We start from the raw sequence: 22092 nt of genomic DNA, 5'->3' as shown, positions 1-22092 counted from the left end.
TCTTCACAGCGAATAAGCACCGATATTTACCGTGAAGTTGCCTATCATCGTCCTCTCAACTTTTTTTCGATAGAAAACCTTGACTTTCCAAAATAATGAAATATAATTCGTTTTTTCAAATTTATAAAATCTATTTGTTTTCGTTTCTTTGTTTCTTTGATCGTTTGTTCAATTGTGTTGCATTCATCTGCTAACCAAGAGATTTACTTATTTAAGAGTGTCACGAGATGATGACGTGAATGGTGGGTTTGATGTTGATGGTGATGTTATTGTTGCTGTTGTTGAGAGTGATGATATTGGCGGTTATGATGTGATTTTATGTTTTTTTTTTCAATCTTTGTTATTTCGTTATGGTTGGCACACATGATATGATTGTTGCTGTTGACACCAATGCATCGATGGTTATGTACCCACTTTCAATTTTGACAGGTTTTTATACTCCTCAAGGTTTTTTGTTAACTGTGAAGCTCATCGTTGAATTAATTGTTGTTTTTGTTGTTTGTTGGTGAACCTAGGTGCTGCTGCTGCTGCTGCTGTTGTTGTAGTTTAGTATTGTCGTCAGTGCTGATGTGGTTCAGTGTTTGTGTTCGTATTGTTACTGATAATCGGATGCGTATTTGCTTCTATTTTCAAGACGGTAGAAACGTGTAAGCATTTATTTTATTTATTTATATGTAACTTAATAATCATTGTTACACTATTTTTAAGTTTGAAAACATGAAAATGTTTGAATGGTTTTGTTGAAATAAAACATCTCAGTAACTTCTCTTCTTGAAGCATGCGATAATAGAAGCTTAGCATTCAAGTTTTCCATTATCCAACTTCTAATTTTATCTTTTATTTAGTATGTTCGTGTTATTGTTCGTTAAACTCGCTCGCAAATGCAGAATTATCTCTTGCTTGATCTGTAGATAGATCAAATAACAAATGTCTTATTCTTCTTGTTCTTATTATTTTTGTGTTCGCTCTTTTCTTCACTGCCACTCTTATGCCTTGTTCATGGTTCTTCTACTTTAACTGCACAGCACATGTAGGTTATGAGAATGACGACGATAATGATTGTTGTTTGGTGGTGATGTTATGATCACTTCAATGCTGCTGCTTTGATTTTTAGGTGGCCATTATTATTTCATTCAAATAGACTATAATAAATATTTTACTTTATTTAAAATTTAATTTAATTATCGACACCTTTTTCCAGTCGTAATTATAACTATGCCAATAATGAATGTTACGCGATTTAAAATGTTTGGACAACTGTTAGGCCCCACCAACATCCCAGTAAAATAATTCTCATTTTCTGTTTCTGTTTTTTATATTTTCAGCTAATGAGCTGACGAAGAAGTGAGCCTTCTTAATTTTAAACGTCTGAACAATGACTTCATTACGGACTCTGACGTTTTCCTGTCATCACATAATGCTCTGCACTGTCTGGCAGCAATTTTACTTCTTTATCCTTATTTGCAGTTTGTTGCTGTTGTTTTTTTTCTTACTAACGGACAGCTTAATTTATTACAGAAAGATGGCATAATATTGTTGGAATGTCGTCGTTAGAATGATAGGACATACATGACTTCAGGAAATTTATTTTTTTTGAATAAATTATGAAAATAGGAAGCAAATATTATAAGAAAAAAGTATATATATATATATATATATATATATATATATATATATATATATATATATATATATATATATATATATATTTAGAAACATTTGTATAGCGCAAATTAATAATTTCAAAAGCGCCATCAAAAATAAAATAACAAAATAACTGTGCATGATTGATATAAATCAAAATATTCAAATTCATTGTTTTTCCACAGAAAATAAGTATGCTTTTAATTCCCTTTTAAATGTCACAAAGTTAATTCCAGATCTTCTTAATGAAACTGGTAGGTCATTCCAGACTGTCGGACCTGCGACCGCAATATCTCTCGCACCTATTCGTAGATGCCTAGCTGGGACCGCCAAAAGATTCATATTATCTGATCTTAGATGAAAACAAGTTGTAGATGCCTTCATGGAAAATTTATCTGAGATGTAAGCCGGTGACATTCCATTCAAGGATTTAAACACAATCACTGCAATTTTAAAAATTATTCTTTTCTTAATTTTTAACCAGTTAAGCTCATTCAATATTGGAGTTACATGGTCTAATTTCAATTTGCCAGTTACAAGTTTTGCAGCCCTGTTCTGAACTGACTGAAGAATGTCAATTGATCTATTAGGCAAACCGTAAAACAAACTGTTGCAGTAGTCCAGTCGTGATGTTATGAACGCATGGACCAGATCCTCCAGAGTTGATCTATCCAGCAAATGTCTGACTCGATATAAATTTCTAAGATGAGCAATGGCTGAGGCTGAAATCATCCTGATGTGGTCTTTCATAGATAGCTCATTATCCAGCAGAATCCCCAAATTGACAGCTGTTGTACTAAAGGATATGTTTGTATCTCCTACTTTGATTGAAGTGACATTCATCTTCGATAACTGCTGCCATGTCCCAACTGGGAGGAACTGAGTCTTACATTGGTTTAACTTCAATGAATTATCGGACATCCAACGGCCAACGTCCGACATACATTTATTAAATCTGTTTATTTCATCTACAAATGATCTCGGAGAACCGGTGATCAGCACCTGGATGTCATCCGCAAAGGCATGACAAACAAATCCGTGGGAACTGATTATTTTTATTATATCTGATGTATAAAGCAGAAACAGGATGGGTCCCAGTACAGATCCCTGCGGCACCCCCGATGAGACCAACGATACATCTGACACTGTGTTTTTAAAAGCGACCTGTTGTGTACGATTTTTGAGATATGACCTGAACCAGTCACGGGCAACTCCAAGAACACCATAACTGCACTCCAATCTCTTTATAAGCATGTCATGATCCACACAATCGAACGCTGCTGACATATCTAGGAATGATAGTACCGATATGTTTTGAACCTCAGCTGCAGCAAACAAACTTGATAAAACATATAACAAAGCTGTTTCGGTGGAATGGAACCGTCGATACCCAGATTGATACCTTGGCATAAGATCGTTGTCTGTTAAATATTTCAGTAGAAACCCATTTACAACACGCTCCAGCACCTTTGATAGAAATGGTAGGTTAGAAATTGGTCTGTAGTTTCCAATTTCCCCGTCATCGCTGCCGACTTTTTTCAGAATCGGAACAACTGTGGCATGCTTGAAATAGTCTGGCACTATGCCTTTTTTTAAGCAGAGATTTATGAAACTAGTTAGAAAACTTATAAAAAACTTTAGATATTTTTTAAAAATGTGTATTGGCATGATATCAAGTGAACAAGTTTTAGACGGAGAGTCAAGTATAATCTGCACAAGGTCCTCCTCAGCGATTTCAGGAAATGATGTCAATGCAACAGTTGGTGACTCTCTATCTTCTAATAACGAGGTTGAAACACTAGATGAATTAACAGAATGCACAATCTTTGCAATCTTATCTGTGAAAAATTTCATAAAATCACCAGCTGTATGATTGACATTAGCATCCAATAAATTTTCACTTCGATCATTGCATAAGATTTTATTTATAATTCGCCACCGGTCCTTTTGGTTGCCACAGGTTTTTATCAAATTGTTCCAATACCCACAGCGTTTATCTGAATATAATTTGTATTTTGTTTTCAATGAACCAAGCCAATTTTCACGATGAACATTTGATAAACTTCTTCTATACAATCTCTCAAGTTTTCTGCAATATCGTTTGACCCGTAGGCAATCATCATCAAACCATGATACATTTCTATTAATTCTTTTGCAAATCACTCTTAGCGGCACACATCGGTCAACAATGCCTTTTAGTTCCATATTGAACAATTTTAATTCATTCTCAACATTTTCACTTTTGCATGGTCCAGATATTGGAGAATTTGCAATTGACTGAACAATCTGATCTTCATCCACACTTCTCCACGATCTTACTGTCTGTTTGGTTGTTACACATCTATGAGCAATTGATGCCTCAACCTTTACAAAACCATGATCTGAAAATATTCCACTTGGAAATATTTCAACTCCCAAAATCGGAAAATTGCTTGAACTAATAACCAGATCAAGAATACCACCTTGCTCGTGAGTTGGTTCATGTACATGACTGATCATTTGAAATGCATCAAGTATTTCATTCAAACGGACTGTGTGTATGTCATTAACTCTTTCAATATGCACATTGAAATCCCCCATCATCAAAATATTGGCATTTAACATCGTAACATATTCTAAAACAGATATCAGTTCATCAAAAAACAAAGAAGAAATTTGTGCAGAGCCCGGTCTGTAAATGGCAAGTAAAATAAACTGATACCCACTAGTCGAAAACCTGATGGAAACAGCCTCAAATGTGGCAAATAATGGCAAGACTAACTTTTTATATCCAAAATCTTTACGGAAATATACAATTAAGCCACCATGACCTGGATCGTGCTGCCTAACATAATCAACATACCAGAACCCAGGTGGCATAGCCAACCGAACTGAATTATTACCAACCACACCATGCCAAGTCTCAGTAAGCACCAAGATATCAAGCCCATCACATATCAATCCATGAATACCATTCACCTTAGACGCAATTGATCTCACATTCAACAACCCAATCACCACTTTGTTAATTTGAGTTTTACCATGAATAACATTTCTCCACGAAGCACAAGAATTATTTTTTTACCAACCCAATTAAACCATATATAGAACCACACCTACCATTTGCTAGTTTAATTTTGTGTCCTTCTGAAACCGCACTATTTTCCACCTTCCAACCTCTCCTCTCACTCGATATAAAAAACCTTGTTTGCAACCCTCCTCCGCCTCCTTGGCTTCTTTGAGCAACTTTTTAAGTACAGCTCTTTGATCGATACTGAGATCGTGGCTTAATCTAGTACAAGCCAAATCATCTTTCAGAGTTTTCATTTTTCTAATGCCGTTGAAAACATGTGACTTAGCTTCAATATTATTAAATTTGATCAAAATTGGTCTAATAGCGTTGTCATTTTTTTTGCCCAACCTCATCATTTTCAGAACATTTTTTTCTCCGCATACCCCTTCAGTCAAATGATCCAATATTTGGCAGACTCTTGCATTGTCGTCTGATCCTTCCTTCAAATTTAACATTATTATATTAGCTTCTCTTTCCTTATTATCGACGACATCCTGCAACTTTTTTTGAACAATTATCACGTCCTGAGTAATTGATTGAACGCCTTTTTTCATCTCACCACTAACGACACTGGAAAATGACCTATTTAATTCAGACTTCAAACTAGCAATCTCACCAGATAGCTTGGCACCAGATGTATCTATATGCGTAAGTTTGCTTTCATTTCCATCAATAGCGGCTCTAATTGCAACAACTTCAGATATGATTTTTTTATTTACGTCATTTAATTTTTTCATTTCTTCTATAATCTCTGAATTACCCTTTTCAAGTTCTTTATGAAACTGTTTCTCTTCAGATATGATTGTTTTATTTACATCATTTAATTTTTTCATTTCTTCTACCATCTCTGATTTACTCTGTTCTAATTTTTTATAAAACTGTTTCTCCACAGAGAATTTCTTCAAACAAGCGTCGCAGAAGAATTTTAAATTGTTAGCTGTTATGATGAATTCATAACTCTCATCAGACACTCCAGCAGGAAGAGGAAACAAGGAATCACAATGGAAACACTGTAGAGTCAAATTTGAACCCTCTTTGGCAGATTTGTTGGTAGTTCTCTTGACTTTATCAACCATAATGTAGCAACTTTAAGTTCAATTACGAGCAAATCGTGTTCTACCTGACTGATTGTATAAGTAAACTTTCAAAACAACAATTTAACTCCACAGGCTGAGAGCGTACAATAAACAGGTGCTATCAACTACGCTGCAATTTAAATCCAAAAAAGTAATTTATTTAACCTATATAAATTAAATTAAATACTTAGAATTTCTAAACTAAATAAATATATTAATATTCACTATTTTTTTCCTGAAACTTTTATATAACTTTAAGTCAAAATTCGCACAAGAACCACAGGAAAAATTACAAAAAACAACAGAGAAAATTTTCCATCAACCGCACAGTCACGAAAAATATATATATATATATATATATATATATATATATATATATATATATATATATATATATATATATATATATATATATAATAAATGTGTGTGTGTATGTGTTGTGTTTGTGTGTGTGTGCTTGTCTTGTAAATGTGTATGCTTACGTGTTAAAATGTCTTCATCGATTGTTATCCACCCACCACATATTTTTGTGTAAATAATTTGTATGCAATCTACCATAAGCGTACACACAACATCACGAAACGAACTTTTTTTTGCGTTTCAAAACATTGATTTAAAATTTCAAACTGACTCATGCAGATACACAAAATGGCGTGTGATTACTTGCAAGCAGACATTCATCCAACCATATACTTACCGTGTTTCCTCGAATATAAGACAGGGTCTTATATTAATTTTTTCCCAAAAATTGCCCTAGGTCTTATATTCGAGGGAGGGCTTATATTATTATGCCAATTTTTTCGACATCATTTATTTTTCCCAAATACAATAATATTTTATTCAAATACAATAAGATCATCATCTTCTGGGATATCATTTTCTTCCAGATCAAGATCTTGTATTCCAGCCAAGATTTCATTTGACTCCAGCTCCTTCAGTATCATAGGTCCCAATCTATCGTGTTTTGCGATGTAGTTCGCTTCAAATGGCGATGTTTTGTCCAAGTACCCTGCTTTCAGAGCCTTTGCAACACAGCTATCAGTGACTTTGCCCCATGCATTCCTTACCCAAGAGACTACCTCCTGCAGATTAGGCTTCACGAAGTTGTTATTTTTGTTCCTTGACATCCTATTCTCAATATAATCACTGATTTCAAGTCTGAGGTAATCCTTGAAAGGCTTGTTTATTGCAATGTCCAAGGTCTGGAGGTAAGCAGTCATCCCTGCTGGGATCATAACCTGATCAACCCTTCTTTCTGCCAAGAAGTTTTTCATATCCTTTGCACGATGAGTGCTTGCAGAGTCCCAAATGAGGAGACCTCGTTGACTTCCTCTTAAAACAAGTGGCAGCATAAGGTCCACCCATTTTCTTATTACATTCTGCGTACTCCATGCCTTTTCTGATTCCAAGACATAAACTCCTCCCTGGCATTCAATCTTTTCTTTCTTTCCTTTGGTAATAAGAAGTGGAGCAGCTTTCTTCCCATCCAGACGAATTGCCAAAATGCAGGTGACGCGTGCACTTTCATATCCAGTTGATGGTACATAAATTGATGAAGCTCCTCTGAAGTCGACTGTCTTTTGAGTGTCCTGACCCATGTAAACAGCAGTCTCATCCATAACAATCATGTTGGAAAGCTGATACTTTGAAAAATCCAAACCATCCATGAAAGACTTGAACATGAGAGCTCTCTTGACAGCTTCTTTATCCTCAAGCTTGAACAGTGTTGTTGATCTTCGTAGTGAGAGTTCATACCGCTGAAGAAAGCGATCCAGCCAACATTTTGAAGCTTTGAACTCCTCAGGAGGGATGTCAAGTGTAGGAGCCATCTCGAGAGCAAAAGCTTGAATCTCAGCTCTGCGCACAACCATACGGTTTTCTCTTCTCAGCAATCCAGTCAAAGATGATGTCTTCTAACTCTGGAAAGAATGGACGATTTCCAGAGCCACATTTTCTTTTTTTTGCCTGCCCATCTTCAACCTTTTGATTGAGATCATCATACTGTGCTCGCCATTTCCTAACCATTCGTACGTCCAACTTCTTCTCTTTGCAAAATGCAGTAATATTTTGATCTCTGCATTCTTCCACAATTCCTTTTTTGTATTCGACAGAGTAACTTTTCCTCTTGCCACTCATCTTAAATATGGGCAAAATGTTACAAAATAGTTTATTTAAATAGAAAAAACAACCCTTACTTTGACAGCTTTATAACCTCAGGATATGCTTGAAGGAGGAAAAACAGTTCGAAAAACTAAAAATCCTCGAAAAACGAAAAATCTTGCAGCAGTTGACGTTTCCGGTGTGGTTTTGACAGAAGTTTTTGTTGTTGTCAGCTGATTCATACTAGAAATTATAAAGGGAGGGCTTATATTCGAGGGAGGGCTTATATTAGAAAAATAGACAAAAAACGTGCTAGGTCTTATATTTGAGGGATGTCTTATATTTGAGGAAACACGGTACATAAACGCATCACCAACCGCACATAACATACCAATGTAAACGTTCATAGCGTAATGTTTATTTTTTCATAGTCCTATCATTTACAATCCTGTCTTGCGAACTTTCTTTTTCCGCTTGTACAATGTTGTACACCGAGCAAGCATACACACTTCACACATATACAAAAGTAATGTACCGAATATTGTTGAGTGTACGAATTGAATAACCGCGTTTCTTGCCCGGACGTTTGCACACGTATTGATTTGAAGGGGGGATATATATATATATATATATATATATATATATATATATATATATATATATATATGTATATATATATATATTAGGATTTAGACCATAGACCATATATATATATACTTATACATACATATATACTTATATATACATATATACTTATACATACGTACGTACGTGCGTTCGTATCAACAGCGGATGTATACATAAGTGTGGTTATGTGTGATTGCGTTGCATGCAACATACGGTTTATGTATATTTTATTTTAGTACACACTATTATCCCATTATTGCACCGCTGTGTGTGTGTGATGCTCATGCAGAATATGGTGGAAGAGCGTTGAATGGTTTCTCCATTGCACCGCCTACGCATACACCGTCTCCACTGGATTGAACTTTTTCCGACGTTTCCGTGTTTCTTACCTTCGTGATATTCTGTCGTTAGATATATTTTTTTTATTTTATGAGTAATTTTGTGCCTTCAATTTTCAGGTCATGTCGCATGTTTGAATAATGTAAAATCAATTTGAGCAACAGATGGCATCGAATAAGTATATACATGCTCGTATATTGTATATGTATATATTGTTTATTTTTATGTTCATGTATTTTTAGAAGTGTGTTTGTTTGTTTGTTTGTAGCATGCTTGTGGCCAAGCCAGCGTTGAGGTGAACTTGCCTTTGTTGTCGGCGCGTTAGTCACGCGCATGTCTTGGGCTTGTTCTCCTTTGAACGAGTTGTTTGCTTGTTTGGTTTTCATAAGTGTGGTGATGATGATGTCGATGTTGATAACTTTCCTATCAATACGGATTACAATAAAATCCTTTATTATAAATATTGATTTTTTCTCTCGTTGTTGTTGTAAATTATGCCAATAATCTCGCCCTAACATTGTTTGAACTTTTTTTTCTACCGGTAGATTCATCGATTCTTGCGTTAAAAATAATACACACACCACACACACACACACACACACACACACACACACACACATATATATAATATATATATATATATTTATATATTTATATGTTGGTAATAGACCATAATTTTTACAATATTCTATAAATTCTACCGTATGTTTAGCGTTAATATGTTTGTAATTCGTTTTTTCGATTTTTCTCACTAAAGTTTTTTGGTGATTGACAATATTGTTAGTGAAAATGTTATCCAACAACGTCGAAGTATTTTTAGTTATACGTGTAGGTGAATTAATTAACGGCCCTAACGAAAATGACTGTAATAAATTGCGGAAAGAAAAACCAATTTTGTACCAGTCATCTTTAGCCATATCAATGTTAAAATCACCTGATATATAAATTTTAGTTTTATGCCTGTTTCAATTTTATAAACAATTTTTCTAGTTGTAGAATAAAAAAATTATAATTATTATTAGGTGAACGATAGATGGAACAAAATAATGTCAAATCCTTTACCTGCAATATTACTAATATCTATAACTAACCAATCAAATACATCATTTACTGTACACAAATCTGTACGAATATTATAAACAACATCCTTTCTTAAGTAAACACCTACACCACCACCACCCCTCAGTCTTCTATTACTACATATAAAGTTAAAATCATCTAAACTAACCATGTTAGAAGTCTCATCATCCAACCAGGTTTCACTAATGGAGATTACCTTCAGATTATTAATGTTTCTAAGGAGACAATTTAAATCATTAAGTTTTGGTAATAAACTACGAGCATTGAAATGTAAAACAGAAAAATTGTTATTAACATTCAAACCAAAGTCAACAGGAATAGTATCAACAGTATAATACATAAACGAGGTAGTATCAAACATATTAGTGAATCCATCAGGGTCAACAGCCGCCAATCCATTTTTGTCATCTATGAGTAGTTTTTGTGGTTTCCTTAATTGAGGTTTTAAAAACTCACTCATATATAAATATGCTTTTATCCCATAGTTCTTTGTTCAGTAATCTAGATACTTCCGTGTCTGGTAGAATAATCTTAAAAGCTGTAGATGTTGTTTGCTTTTCGGAATCTGTTGTTGGCACCTCCACCGACTGATCATTTATCTTCTGTGACTTCTAAACAGCGGAAAAATATTCGTAAACTTTATTCCATTTTGTCAGGTGGTTTTCAACTGTTTCTTTACCGCAAATAGCTACATTTCCGAGATAAAAAAAAACTTTTTTCTTTGTTTTTTCATCTATTTGCTTCGAAGCTTTCAATTTGGAAGAAGTGGACGAACTAAAAATTTTATTTTTTTTCTTGAATCTGGTTCTTTAGTTAACGGTTTAATTGGTGAAATTACATCTTTTTTTCGTTTATTTCTTCTACTTGAGACTTCAATGAAGTCGCTATCGTTATCCGTAGCAGAGTCGTCAACTTCAGTTTGACTAACAAGTGATTTTAGACAGGACGCAGAATATAATAATGTACTAATGCAATATAGATATAACGCACGGTAATTTATAGAATAGAATTATGCAAATGCATTAGTACATTATTATATTCTGCGTCCTGTCTAAAATGCTGTGTGAAAGACATTGACGCTTGTGTTACTGACGTTAATTTGAGCTAAAAAAAAGTTTAATGTTGATGACGATGACGATTATTACACAATTCATGATGATGACTATGGTTACATGGATCAGGATGATGGCCATGATTCTTGTGTTAAAAATAACACACACTCACACACGATGAAGACGCTGATGATTCATAAGTCATGACAACCTTAATGATTACAGAGGTCAGGGGTTTCAATGATAAAGAATTTTTTAGAAGAATTTTTTTCGGGATGCATCTAATTTTCCGACCTTTTTTGGATATATTCATTCGACAAATCTAAACATAAGTGCATGATCCTGTCATTAATTTATTATCCAAATTTGGACAAAAATTAGTTTTACTCTAGAGGCTTGCAAGCGTCCAAGGAATTTATTTTGTAGAGCTGCAAGCCTTTGCCAGTCAGTCAGTTATTAACCGGCACCTATAAACGCTTTTATCTGGCTTCCTACTTGAAAATAATTGTATTTGTAAAATAACAAAATTTCAGCAATAAATGTTTGTCATCTATAAAACTATAATTTTGAATTTCAACTTCCAAATATTAATTTTTTAAGTTGGAGTGATTCTGAAAAGCATTTCACTCCATTTGTAAGATATCGGAAATTCATCAGTTTAAAAACAAAAGGTCTGGTAAAATTAAAAAATTGTCTTCCAGCTCTTAAAATTTGCTAAAACATTCGTTGGATTCATTTTTAAAATCACTTATCTTTGCAGAATATTTCACAAAAAAGATTTTGTGATTTTCGCGGCTGAAAATATGAAAATAAGTCAAAACATCTTTTTCACGTGAGCCTCAAACAAATCCAGATTTTAAACATTTTTTTAAATAAAATTTTGAAATGTTTTGCGAGCCGTAAAATATCACGTGGCGGGCTATATCCGACCCGCGGGCGATATGTTTGACATCTCTGGCATAATACACAAATGATGATGACATCCTAAGTCGAGACGACGATACGATTATGTAGACGTCATAACGGCGAAGACAACATAAACAACGGTTATGTGAGAGTGCAAAAAGAAATAAGAGAAATGACGATGGTGTGATGTCTCAGAAAAAGCTGTAAATGAGTATGCATGACGTAGTTGACATTTTAAGATACAATTGTTGGCATTTGGGCGGTCCAGCAATTCTAATTGTTGTTGCTGTTTGCCACTTTGGCAGTCCTTTGTTCTTATTTCCTTTAAACATTTTTTCATGCTGAATTTTGGTGGTGTTATAAGTTATTTATTTCTTGATGTTGTATTTCTTTCTTAATTGTTTTTGCCTAGTTAGCTCGTATGTTTAATTCAAACTCTTCATTGATACACTTGAACTAATTTATTAATTCAATTTTCAGTGTGATTTAAAATCATAGCTAAGAGTTAAGAGAGCTAAGAGTTCCTGTCATCAGTAATTGGATTTCTACTTAAACATTATAATCCCAATCCCATCAAGTTTCTCCCATTCAGCATCTGTATCTCCTCCTTTCATCTTCAATTATGTCTAATTCTTTGGTCTTTTTAATGACTTCAACGGTATCATCACCATCGTCATCATCTTATTCATCACTATTATCATCACTTATCATCTTAATCATCACCATTATCATCATCTAGATCATCACCATCGTCATCGTCTTGGTCATCAGCATCGTCATCGCTTTTATTGATGTGGCCAGGAACGCAGCATTTAAATAGTTTTCTTTGCTATCGACTCTGTTTTATTGCTGTTTTATTATCACCCTCACCACTGGCAATATGTATCATTGTCATATGTTATTATCGTCGTCGTCTTCATTACCATCATATTTTCATCTTATTTTCACCATTACCTTATATACTGACGTAAATTACTTCATCATTTTTCTCATTATCACCATCATCATGGTCATAATAATAATCATCACAATAACGCCTGACCTATTGTTGAACTCTACCTCTGAAAGTGATTATTTAATAATAATAAATAATAATAATCATAATAATAGTAATTATAATATTAATAATTATCATCATCCCCTTCATGGCAGACTCTTAGGTACGCCAACAGAAGATACGTGGCCTGGTTTCACTCAGCTACCTGAATACAAAGTGAGCTAATTAAATCAACAGCTGATCAGCTGACTAATTAAATGTTAAGTGAATGATGTAAGGTCGTAAATTGTGTGAGCAATTAATGATTAATTTAGTAACTTTCTCATTTGTTTCGTTGTTAACGATGGCTGATGTGTCGGAGAATATTTTTGACGTGTAGAAGTATTGTTGACGGGTTGAGAAGTATTGTTGATGTATCGAGAAATATTGCTGTTGTGTTGAGAAGTATTGCTGATGTGTTGAGAAATATAGTTGATGTGTCGTGAAATATTGTTGGTGTGCTGAGAAGTATTGTTGCTGTGTTGAGAAGTATTGTTGCTGTGTTGAGAAGTATTGTTGATGTATCGAAAATTGTTGTTGGTATGTTGAGAAATATTGTTGATGTGTGGAGAAATATTGTTGCTGTGTGGAGAAATATTGTTGCTGTGTTGAAAATTATTGTTGATGTATCGAGAAATATTGCTGTTGTGTTGAGAAGTATTGTTGATGTATCGAAAATTGTTGTTGGTGTGTTGAGAAATATTGTTGATGTGTCGAGAAATATTGTTGCAGTAATTTCCACGCATTCATCAACGAGTTTATTGACCTATAGTTCGACACTTGTTTTGGCGTCGTTTTGAAAAGTTTTTTACCTACGTTGACATTTTCTCCACACAGCCATATCCACTGTACCCATCGAGCACAAACTGGCTGCAGATTGTTCCAAAGTTGAACAGCAAAGGCAGGGACTTATTGTTGGTTAGTTAGATGAATCACTTCGTTTTTCAAAATTGTTCATTCCATTTATTTTTCCATCAGTCGTATATTTAAATTAACTCATTAGATGAAATTTTTAGTAAAATTGAAATTATATTATAGTAAAGATTGAAATTGTTTAGATGAAATATAATAAAAACAACAATTATGAAATGTAGTTGGTGATGATGACGCTGATGATGATGATGACTATTTGACAATGATAATGATGATGACAATGATGATGAGGATGACAACTTTGACGATGGTGATGACGATGCGTCTCATGTAACGACACGAATGTTGTTGTCAGAGTCTGCTCGTTTGCAATCCAAGCCAGCGGATGGGAGCTGACGACTCAATGAAACATTCCTACTTCTCTGAAATGAACGCCAACCTCAAATAATCATTCATTCACTCATTTATTCATTCATTCGTTCATTCATTTATTTATTCATTCATTCATTCGTACATTCATTCATTCATTCATTCATTCATTCATTCGTTCATTCATTCGTTCATTCATTCGTTCGTTCAATTATTTAATCATTCATTTATTTATTTAGTTAGTTACTTTGTTTATTTTTATTATAAAGTACATTTTGGTATTCAATTCATTATTCATTTAAGTTGACGATAAAAAATCGTATAAAATGTATGATTCTGATTCGGTTGGATTGAAAATTAAATATCATAAAATTTTGTGGATGCTGTTTATATTATTATTATTATTGTGTTTGTGTGAGTCTGTGTATGTGTGTGTGTGTGCGCGCGTGTGTGTGTGGTATTTGAGAGAGAAAGAGAGATAGTGTGTGTGTTTCTTTAATGACGATCGACATCAATCAATCAATCAATTTCATTTAGCAATGATGCTGCTATAATATAGGCACTAGTCAGCATTTTGTTAAACTACATTTATCTGTTTATTTTTATTTAAATTGTTTCAATCGAGCATTGTTTACATATGAAGATTACTTAGAAGCTAACGAGTTAGTCGTCTTGTGGGCACAACTCAGCCATCGTGCAGTCCTAGTCGTAGGCGTGTGTGATTGTGTAGGCGTAGGTATGTGTGTGTGTAGGTGTGCGATTGTGTGTGTGTAGATGTGTGATTGTGTGTGTGTGTTAATGGATCTTTTCAACTGCTGTACATGCATGGGTAGATATTTATTTTTCTCGTATATATATATATATATATATATATATATATAATTATAATTTTATAAAATTATAAATTAATATAATATGATTTATTTGTACTTATTTGTTCACCTAGCATATTGCCCCATTGAGTTGAAAGATGTGCAACTTCTGTGCAACAAAAAGCGATTCATTGAATTTAGACTCCTGTGCAACTGTTCAGATGACGTTTGCATAAAAAGTGCTGCTTGCATTTTTTATTATTTATCCGAATAATCTCGTGCTCCTTGATGCATTGGTTTCAATTCGTTCATCGGTCTGTTTCATTTTATATATATTATATCGGGGAACCGGGACTCTGGACGCAAAACGAAGATTGATTGATATTTATATCTGGCAAGTTGATTTGTATGAAAACATTCATGTCAATTGTTTTTAATAACATAATAATATCGAAACATGTTTATGGCTTCGTGCACCAAAACACTGTTTAATTTCTTGTATAATTCAATACAATTGTTGGAGTTAACAGAAAGCGTGAATGAAACCCTGAAGAAATGTAGTTTAATCCTTGTTCGGGCAGGCGAGAAATTAACTTGCCTGCCCGAACAAATCTGTTTGCTTTGGCTTTTGCACTTGCATTTATGTTGCTCTTCACATTTCGCACCGGGAATTCTTCATTATTTTTTGGCTAACTTTTCTCCGGTGCATATGATTCGTAAGCAAAGCTTTTGAAATGCTAGTTCATTCTGGGTGTGTACCTACTTGTTCTGTGCATGAACGAGTGTGTGGTTCATTAAGCTGTAAACATCAAAAGTGGTTTTGGTGCAGTAGCAGAACTTGTGTGTTTTTAAACTCGTTCATTACACATATTTTCAAACAAAAATGATTTTACGGTTTTATTTAACTTAGGCTTTTTTTTAGGTAATTCTTAATTCAACTCAGTTGCGACGGTATAATTGATATTTAGAAATATTATTAATTATTATTTATACACCTTACTCGCATATGATGCTCACTGACATCTTATATCGTTGTATACGTCAGATGATATAGAAGCAGAAATGTTTGAAATGCATCTAGTCGGTTGGAATGGCATGCGTTAAATTTGAAACTTTGAGGGGCATGACATTATCATGCAGGCTCAGAAGTTCTGCATCAATGCCATTCTTCATTTTGACATTTGAGTGACGCAGTTCTGAAATTTAATAAATATGCAAAGCGTGCGTGTCTACTGTCCAGTCCGGGCAATTTTTTTAATACATTTTATACACAAAAAATTTACTTTCTTTTGGCGTTTGCGTTGACTGATTATTTTCGGTCTTTATCAATCAATCAATCTTCGTTTAGCGTCCAGAGACCCAGTTCCCCGAGGTAGGATGTATTTTCGGTCTTTAGTTTTTTTGCTTTTAAATCCGTTCACATGTTTATATTTATTTTTTATGTTTGTGTAACTTCACAGTATCCGTATCGTGTACTCTATATCGTGTTTCGGTTCATGTACACCCAGGTCTGATTTCTAAATTATTAATAGTTCATTTCATTTAAATTACTATAAATTAGGGTAGAGTGTTAGTGTGTTTAGTCCGTCGAAATTTTTAAATGATTTCAAGTTCAATTCACCATTAGAGAGTTACGAAAGATGCTTCTTTTTTTGGTCATATAGGGTTTAATACAATCTGATTTCTCTGATTTCTGACATTAATTGTTTTTAATGTCATTTTGCTGTGAAACTTGAATGCAGCCTTTTGGTTTGAGTTGTTCCATTTTAAGTTTCCTTGATTGAAAGTTTATTTGGTGGTTAGAATTTTTATTTATTATTTTTTATTTTTGCTTGACTGATTGATTGATTGTTTGATTGATTGATTGATTTGTTGATTGATTTATCGATTGATTTGTTGATTGATTTGTTGATTGATTTGTTGATTGATTGATTTATCGATTGATTTATCGATTGATTTATCGATTGATTGATTGTGGTTTCAAATAATGCGTTAGCCACGTGCAAATTAATTTTTATTTTTCAAGCATTTAATTTTTTAATAAAGTATTAAACAAGTTCATTTGTGATTGTTCATGTTTCTTTATACAAATGTGTTAACTAAAGCCGAACATTGATCACTCTCGACTAAGAAATTCTATATTGAATAATTATACCGTCTAGTCGTGCGGTCACATTAGTTAGTTATCAATTGTCAACTTTTTTAAGTTCTATGCAATGGTAAGTGCTGCATGCTTCGAATCGACACCATGCTCATTTATTTCTACTATCCATAAGCTTGGCACCAGTGGTAGGTAGGCTACTTTAAATATGATATGAAGTGTTGGAGGGAAGGCAAAGGCATGTTCGTATATGCATTGATACCGATATCTGATTTCCTCAACCACATGCATGCATCCTTCCCTTCTGTAATCGCCTATTTAACTTCATTTTGCAATTCTTGTTTAGCCTAAAAATCTTAACGCGTGAAGTTACTGATATTAAAATTATATAACTCTCTGAAATATTATTTATACATAAACACAGGTGCACGTTAAAATATAGACGCGCAAAAACACAATAAATAATTTTTTCTCTGTAACTTGAGACATCAAAGTAAATGGATTCTCACGATAACGAAATATTTGGAATAAAATGCAAGCATGTGTTGAACACACCTGATGATTCCCTGCTTGAATGAATGTTTGCCGTGAGTTTTATGTCTATCCTAGATGTATTCCGATATATCTAATCACAGCAGAGACTTGCTGCGTTTTTGACGTTTCACTTAGTTATTTTTTTGATTTTTCTATCAAACCATTGACGAAATAGTTTAACTACAAGTTGAACACAGTCGAAAATGCAATAATAATTGTAATTTTTATAGTCTCGATCCGGTTCATAAATACATTGTGGTTGTTGTGATTTGTTTACAACTTCATATCAAAGATATATTTTCATGAATAATAATGAAAAAAGTTTCAAACCGATTCGATTAAATAACCTCCCGTGTGTGCGTGCGTGAGATTAGCTTGGTGGATGCAGGTAGCGTCAGAAATAAAATCAGCCATCTTTGATTAATGATCATCATCTTCCAATTTCAAATGTGGATCAGACGAGGACAAAGCACAGACGATGGTGAAGATAATAGTGATGAAAATATACTAATGATAATTATGAGGTGGGATGATAACGTACCAAGAATAATGATGAGAATGATGATGAGGATGTACTTGAAAACGAGCTAATATAGTACCACAAACAATGATGCTGTTGCAGACTTATTAGAAGTCATCCTAATAACGACAGCAGCAATGCTAATAGCAAGGAAATACAAACGGTTCCACGTATTCCTACCTATAAATTATGGGAATTGGTGATTATAGCGATAATAGCAATCATCGTGTTGATGATTAAAATGGTGCTTGGGATAATGTCTTGCCTGCTTTCTTCATATTTTATCGGGTTCTCAGGGCATTCTTAGAAGGAGTTGACATGAAGCGTTTCGTAAATTATGCATAGTTATAAATTGTAGGTTTATAAGGTTTCCATTATTCATTATTTTATTTATTAATTATCATTAATGCCTTTGTTGACGTTGTTATATCATCATCGCCACTTACATTAGTAAGTGGCGGTGATGATATGTCATAACATATTAAATAGTAGCAAAAACCAGTAAATTATTTTTAAATCAAACCAAGGTCTTATTATTTATTATTAACAGGTCTCATTATATACGACATGAAAGCAACAAAAACAAAAAAAATAACCAAGCATTCCAAATTATAAAAGTATATGACAATCAAGCAATAACATCAACAACAGCACACGACAACACACAAGAACAACACACAACGACACCACACAACAATAACACTACGCAACAACACCACACAACAATACCAATATCAATAGCAGAATTCCAAATGCGTGGAAAGAAATGGAGAAAGATTTAGCCCACCTTCAGGCATCGCACGCTCCATAATAAAAAATAATTAGTAACATTTTCTAAATGCATTGGCTAAATTTTGAAGAGAAACTATGCTGAAAGAATTGTTATGAAAGAAAAGTTTTAAAGTTAATTTTATTATTAAATGAATATCTTAAACTATCAGAATGAAAAAGTTGTGAGAAAAATTTAAGCTAATAATGTCATCAAAACTAAATACTCTCAAAATTTTATTTTTTTTATTTTTTTAAACTTTATTTCACACCTAAATTCTGAATATCACAAACAAAAATCTGGAAAGAAGTACTTAATTCCGGTTGGAAACGGGCGCATTAGCATGCCATCAAAGGCTCAGTACAATTTTATTGCCGCTGCTATCTTATGCTTAATCCAATATTTACCGTTAGAATTTTTGCCATCCGACAAACAAAAGCTTTTTATCGCATCCTGCCATTTGAATATTTTGTTTGTAATGTTTGCTCGATTCTACAGTGATGTTATTGATGTTGTTATTGTTGCTGCGGTTGTTTCTGGTGTTGTTGTTGCTGCTGCTATTGATGGTGTTAGTGGTGTTGTTTTTATTGAGTTGTTGTAATGATGTTTTTGTTGAGTTGTTGTAATGATGCTGTTGTTCAGTTGTTCTATTGATGCTGTTTTTCCTTGTGTTTTCACGTTATGAATGGCGGTGTCGTTATTGTTGGTTGTGCTGTTTATGCAGTACGCGATGGCTGTTGAATATTGTTATTATTTCTTGCGAAAATTAGATTATATCGATAACATGTCTGAACGAATGTAAAGTGATTAAAGAACTTTATAAATTAGCACAAAAATTTGTTGAGAACGAAAGGTTTTCACAGACGTTAACGACCTTATCTTACTGCGAAGATTAAACCAGCAGTAATAAAAAACAACAAAAAAAACAAAATTTTTGTAAACCTTTCCAGTAGAAAGTAACAGCAGCATTACACATTTCCTGATATGAGCTAGAGACAAGATTGATCACAAAACTAATTTATGAATGATAACCAAATCCTAATGTTACACAAACATTTTATATAAGTTATCCATTATTACTTACGAGTCCAAATGAATAAAGCTCAAGAAAAATATTGTTTAAACACACACATATATATATATACATACCTATATATATATATATATATATATATATATATATATATATATATAAGGCAAAATGTTTAAATGTTCATGAGATTGTATGTGTATCTGACCTCTATGCATTGCTAACACTGTTCATCTGATCTGGATGAGACTAGAAAGTTTCTGTGCACAGTGTATACATGAGAGATGGTTTATGAAGAAAAAAATTTAGTATATATTTTCACGTTTTGATACAATGGAAAGAGTGAATAAGACACGCACATCGAAAGAACGACAAGTTTTGTTTTATTAGCTTATTCATTCATTTATTTATTCGACCAATGAGATTTAAGACATTGGATGTAAACAAAACGTCACAAAAACAAAATGTAAGCAAAAAGAGAATCAGATAACAAAGCCCTCAATAATAACCCTTTACATTCAAACGTCTATCAGTAGCTAGAAATTATTTTATGAATACTGTGTCAAATGATTTGTTTGAGGAAGACTTCGTCTATTTTATGTGCCCTTGACATATGATTTCTGTAATATAGGATTATGTCGTTGTCATTGTTGTTTTTAAATATATTTCTATCTTGTTGTAGTTTTTGTTGAATGGTGTTCTCAATGGATATGGATGATGTTTTGTAACCATTGCTTACTAGTAGATTAGTAACTCTTTTTAGTTCCGTATTTCGATCTGTAGTTGAGGATGAATGCGTGGCAGCACGGTTCACAAAGGATTTTATTGTATTCACTTTGAATTGTTCCGTACATTCACTTTTAACTCATTTGATCAAAATTGATGGTGCAAATAAACAAGGCAGAACGACAAACCAAGATTACAGATAATTCATCCATTGTGGTTGAGCTACAAGCTGAAGCAAAAAAGCAATTCTCAGAGTAAAATAATAATATAAATTGAAATTAATTAAACGAAGAAAACAAATTCAGATGGACAATCGAGATTAACGATTTTATAAATGAAGATAAGCTAGATAGCATTTTCAGTTCAGATGGTAACCATGGCCATAGTTCAGTACCATGACGAAGATCGAATGTTCAAAGTATATAGTCCTAAGAGGATAAATATAAAATTCACATGTGTCTTGTAACTTTAGAAATTAATACATTATTTAATTATATATATATATAATTTTTTGAATAAAATAAAAATTTAATTGAGACTTTTAAAAGTGGTATACATAATTTGCGGCATTAATCAGTTAACAATTAATACTGGGATAAAATTTTAAACAAATATAGCAATCATAAAAATAACAATAAGGTGGAGAGTGACTAGAGAACTGATAAAATGAAAACGAAATTTATTGAATAAATAATAAGATATTGAGTTGCAGAGGAATAATGAATGACCTCACGCATCAGTGAAGGTCAAAGTTGAGGTCACAGTTGATGGGGGAGGAGAGCATGATGGACGAATAATGTGATGGATGGTGATGATGCGTTTTCGTTTTCTTCTTTCTGTTTTTATAAATATTGATAAAATTCACTTTTTGTCGGTGCCTTTTTTTCTATTCTATTCACACTAACAAACACAAACACGAATTCACTCACACACACATACACACGCATATGTATATACATATGTATAATATGTACATATATATATAGGACTGAGACTGTCGTAAATACAATTATTAAGAAACATCACTGCTTTTTCAGCTCTGATTAATTCTGGTTCAGTTTTTCGATATTTTGTACCGTATTTTTATCAGTGTTTTTTAACTTATTTATATAGAAAACAAAGTTTTCAACTATTTTTCTATTCATCATTGTTTTGTACAGAAAAAGCTGTTTTCGGTAATACTTTACCTTTACTTTTTCAAAGTTTTCAAATCTATCTTATTCATACCTATATCTGTGCATTCCTCGCTTGGTTCGAAAAATAGAATAGTGTCGATCCTATATTTCTCTTTATTATTTGTACCTTTGTCGATAGCAAAGTTACTGCATTCTTTTTAAAGAAAATTTTGATAATTGGTGTGACAAATTTGACAAATGACGGTGTTTTTAAAATGCCTGATACACTTGACGAGATACTAAAAATGAACAAAACATTTTTAAGAAAATA

The 22092-nt window shown here is 33.1% G+C and overlaps 1 protein-coding gene across 1 annotated transcript in view; it reads left to right on the top strand.

Annotated features, from left to right (window-relative positions):
• The window catches only part of HELRODRAFT_68175 (hypothetical protein), a gene marked incomplete at both ends in the record, with an annotated part of 28196 nt that extends 13963 nt beyond the window's left edge, over positions 1-14233 (top strand). Inside the window, 3 exons of the mRNA XM_009026949.1 lie at positions 13029-13089; positions 13750-13830; positions 14141-14233. Of these exons, the coding sequence (XP_009025197.1) occupies positions 13029-13089; positions 13750-13830; positions 14141-14233 (235 nt within the window). The remainder of the gene's footprint in view (positions 1-13028; positions 13090-13749; positions 13831-14140) is intronic.
• Positions 14234-22092: the final 7859 nt, after the last annotated feature.

This window comes from Helobdella robusta (genome assembly GCF_000326865.2).
Source record: "Helobdella robusta unplaced genomic scaffold HELROscaffold_5, whole genome shotgun sequence".
Lineage (NCBI taxonomy): Eukaryota > Metazoa > Annelida > Clitellata > Rhynchobdellida > Glossiphoniidae > Helobdella > Helobdella robusta.
This window is presented reverse-complemented; position numbering and strand designations above follow the sequence as displayed.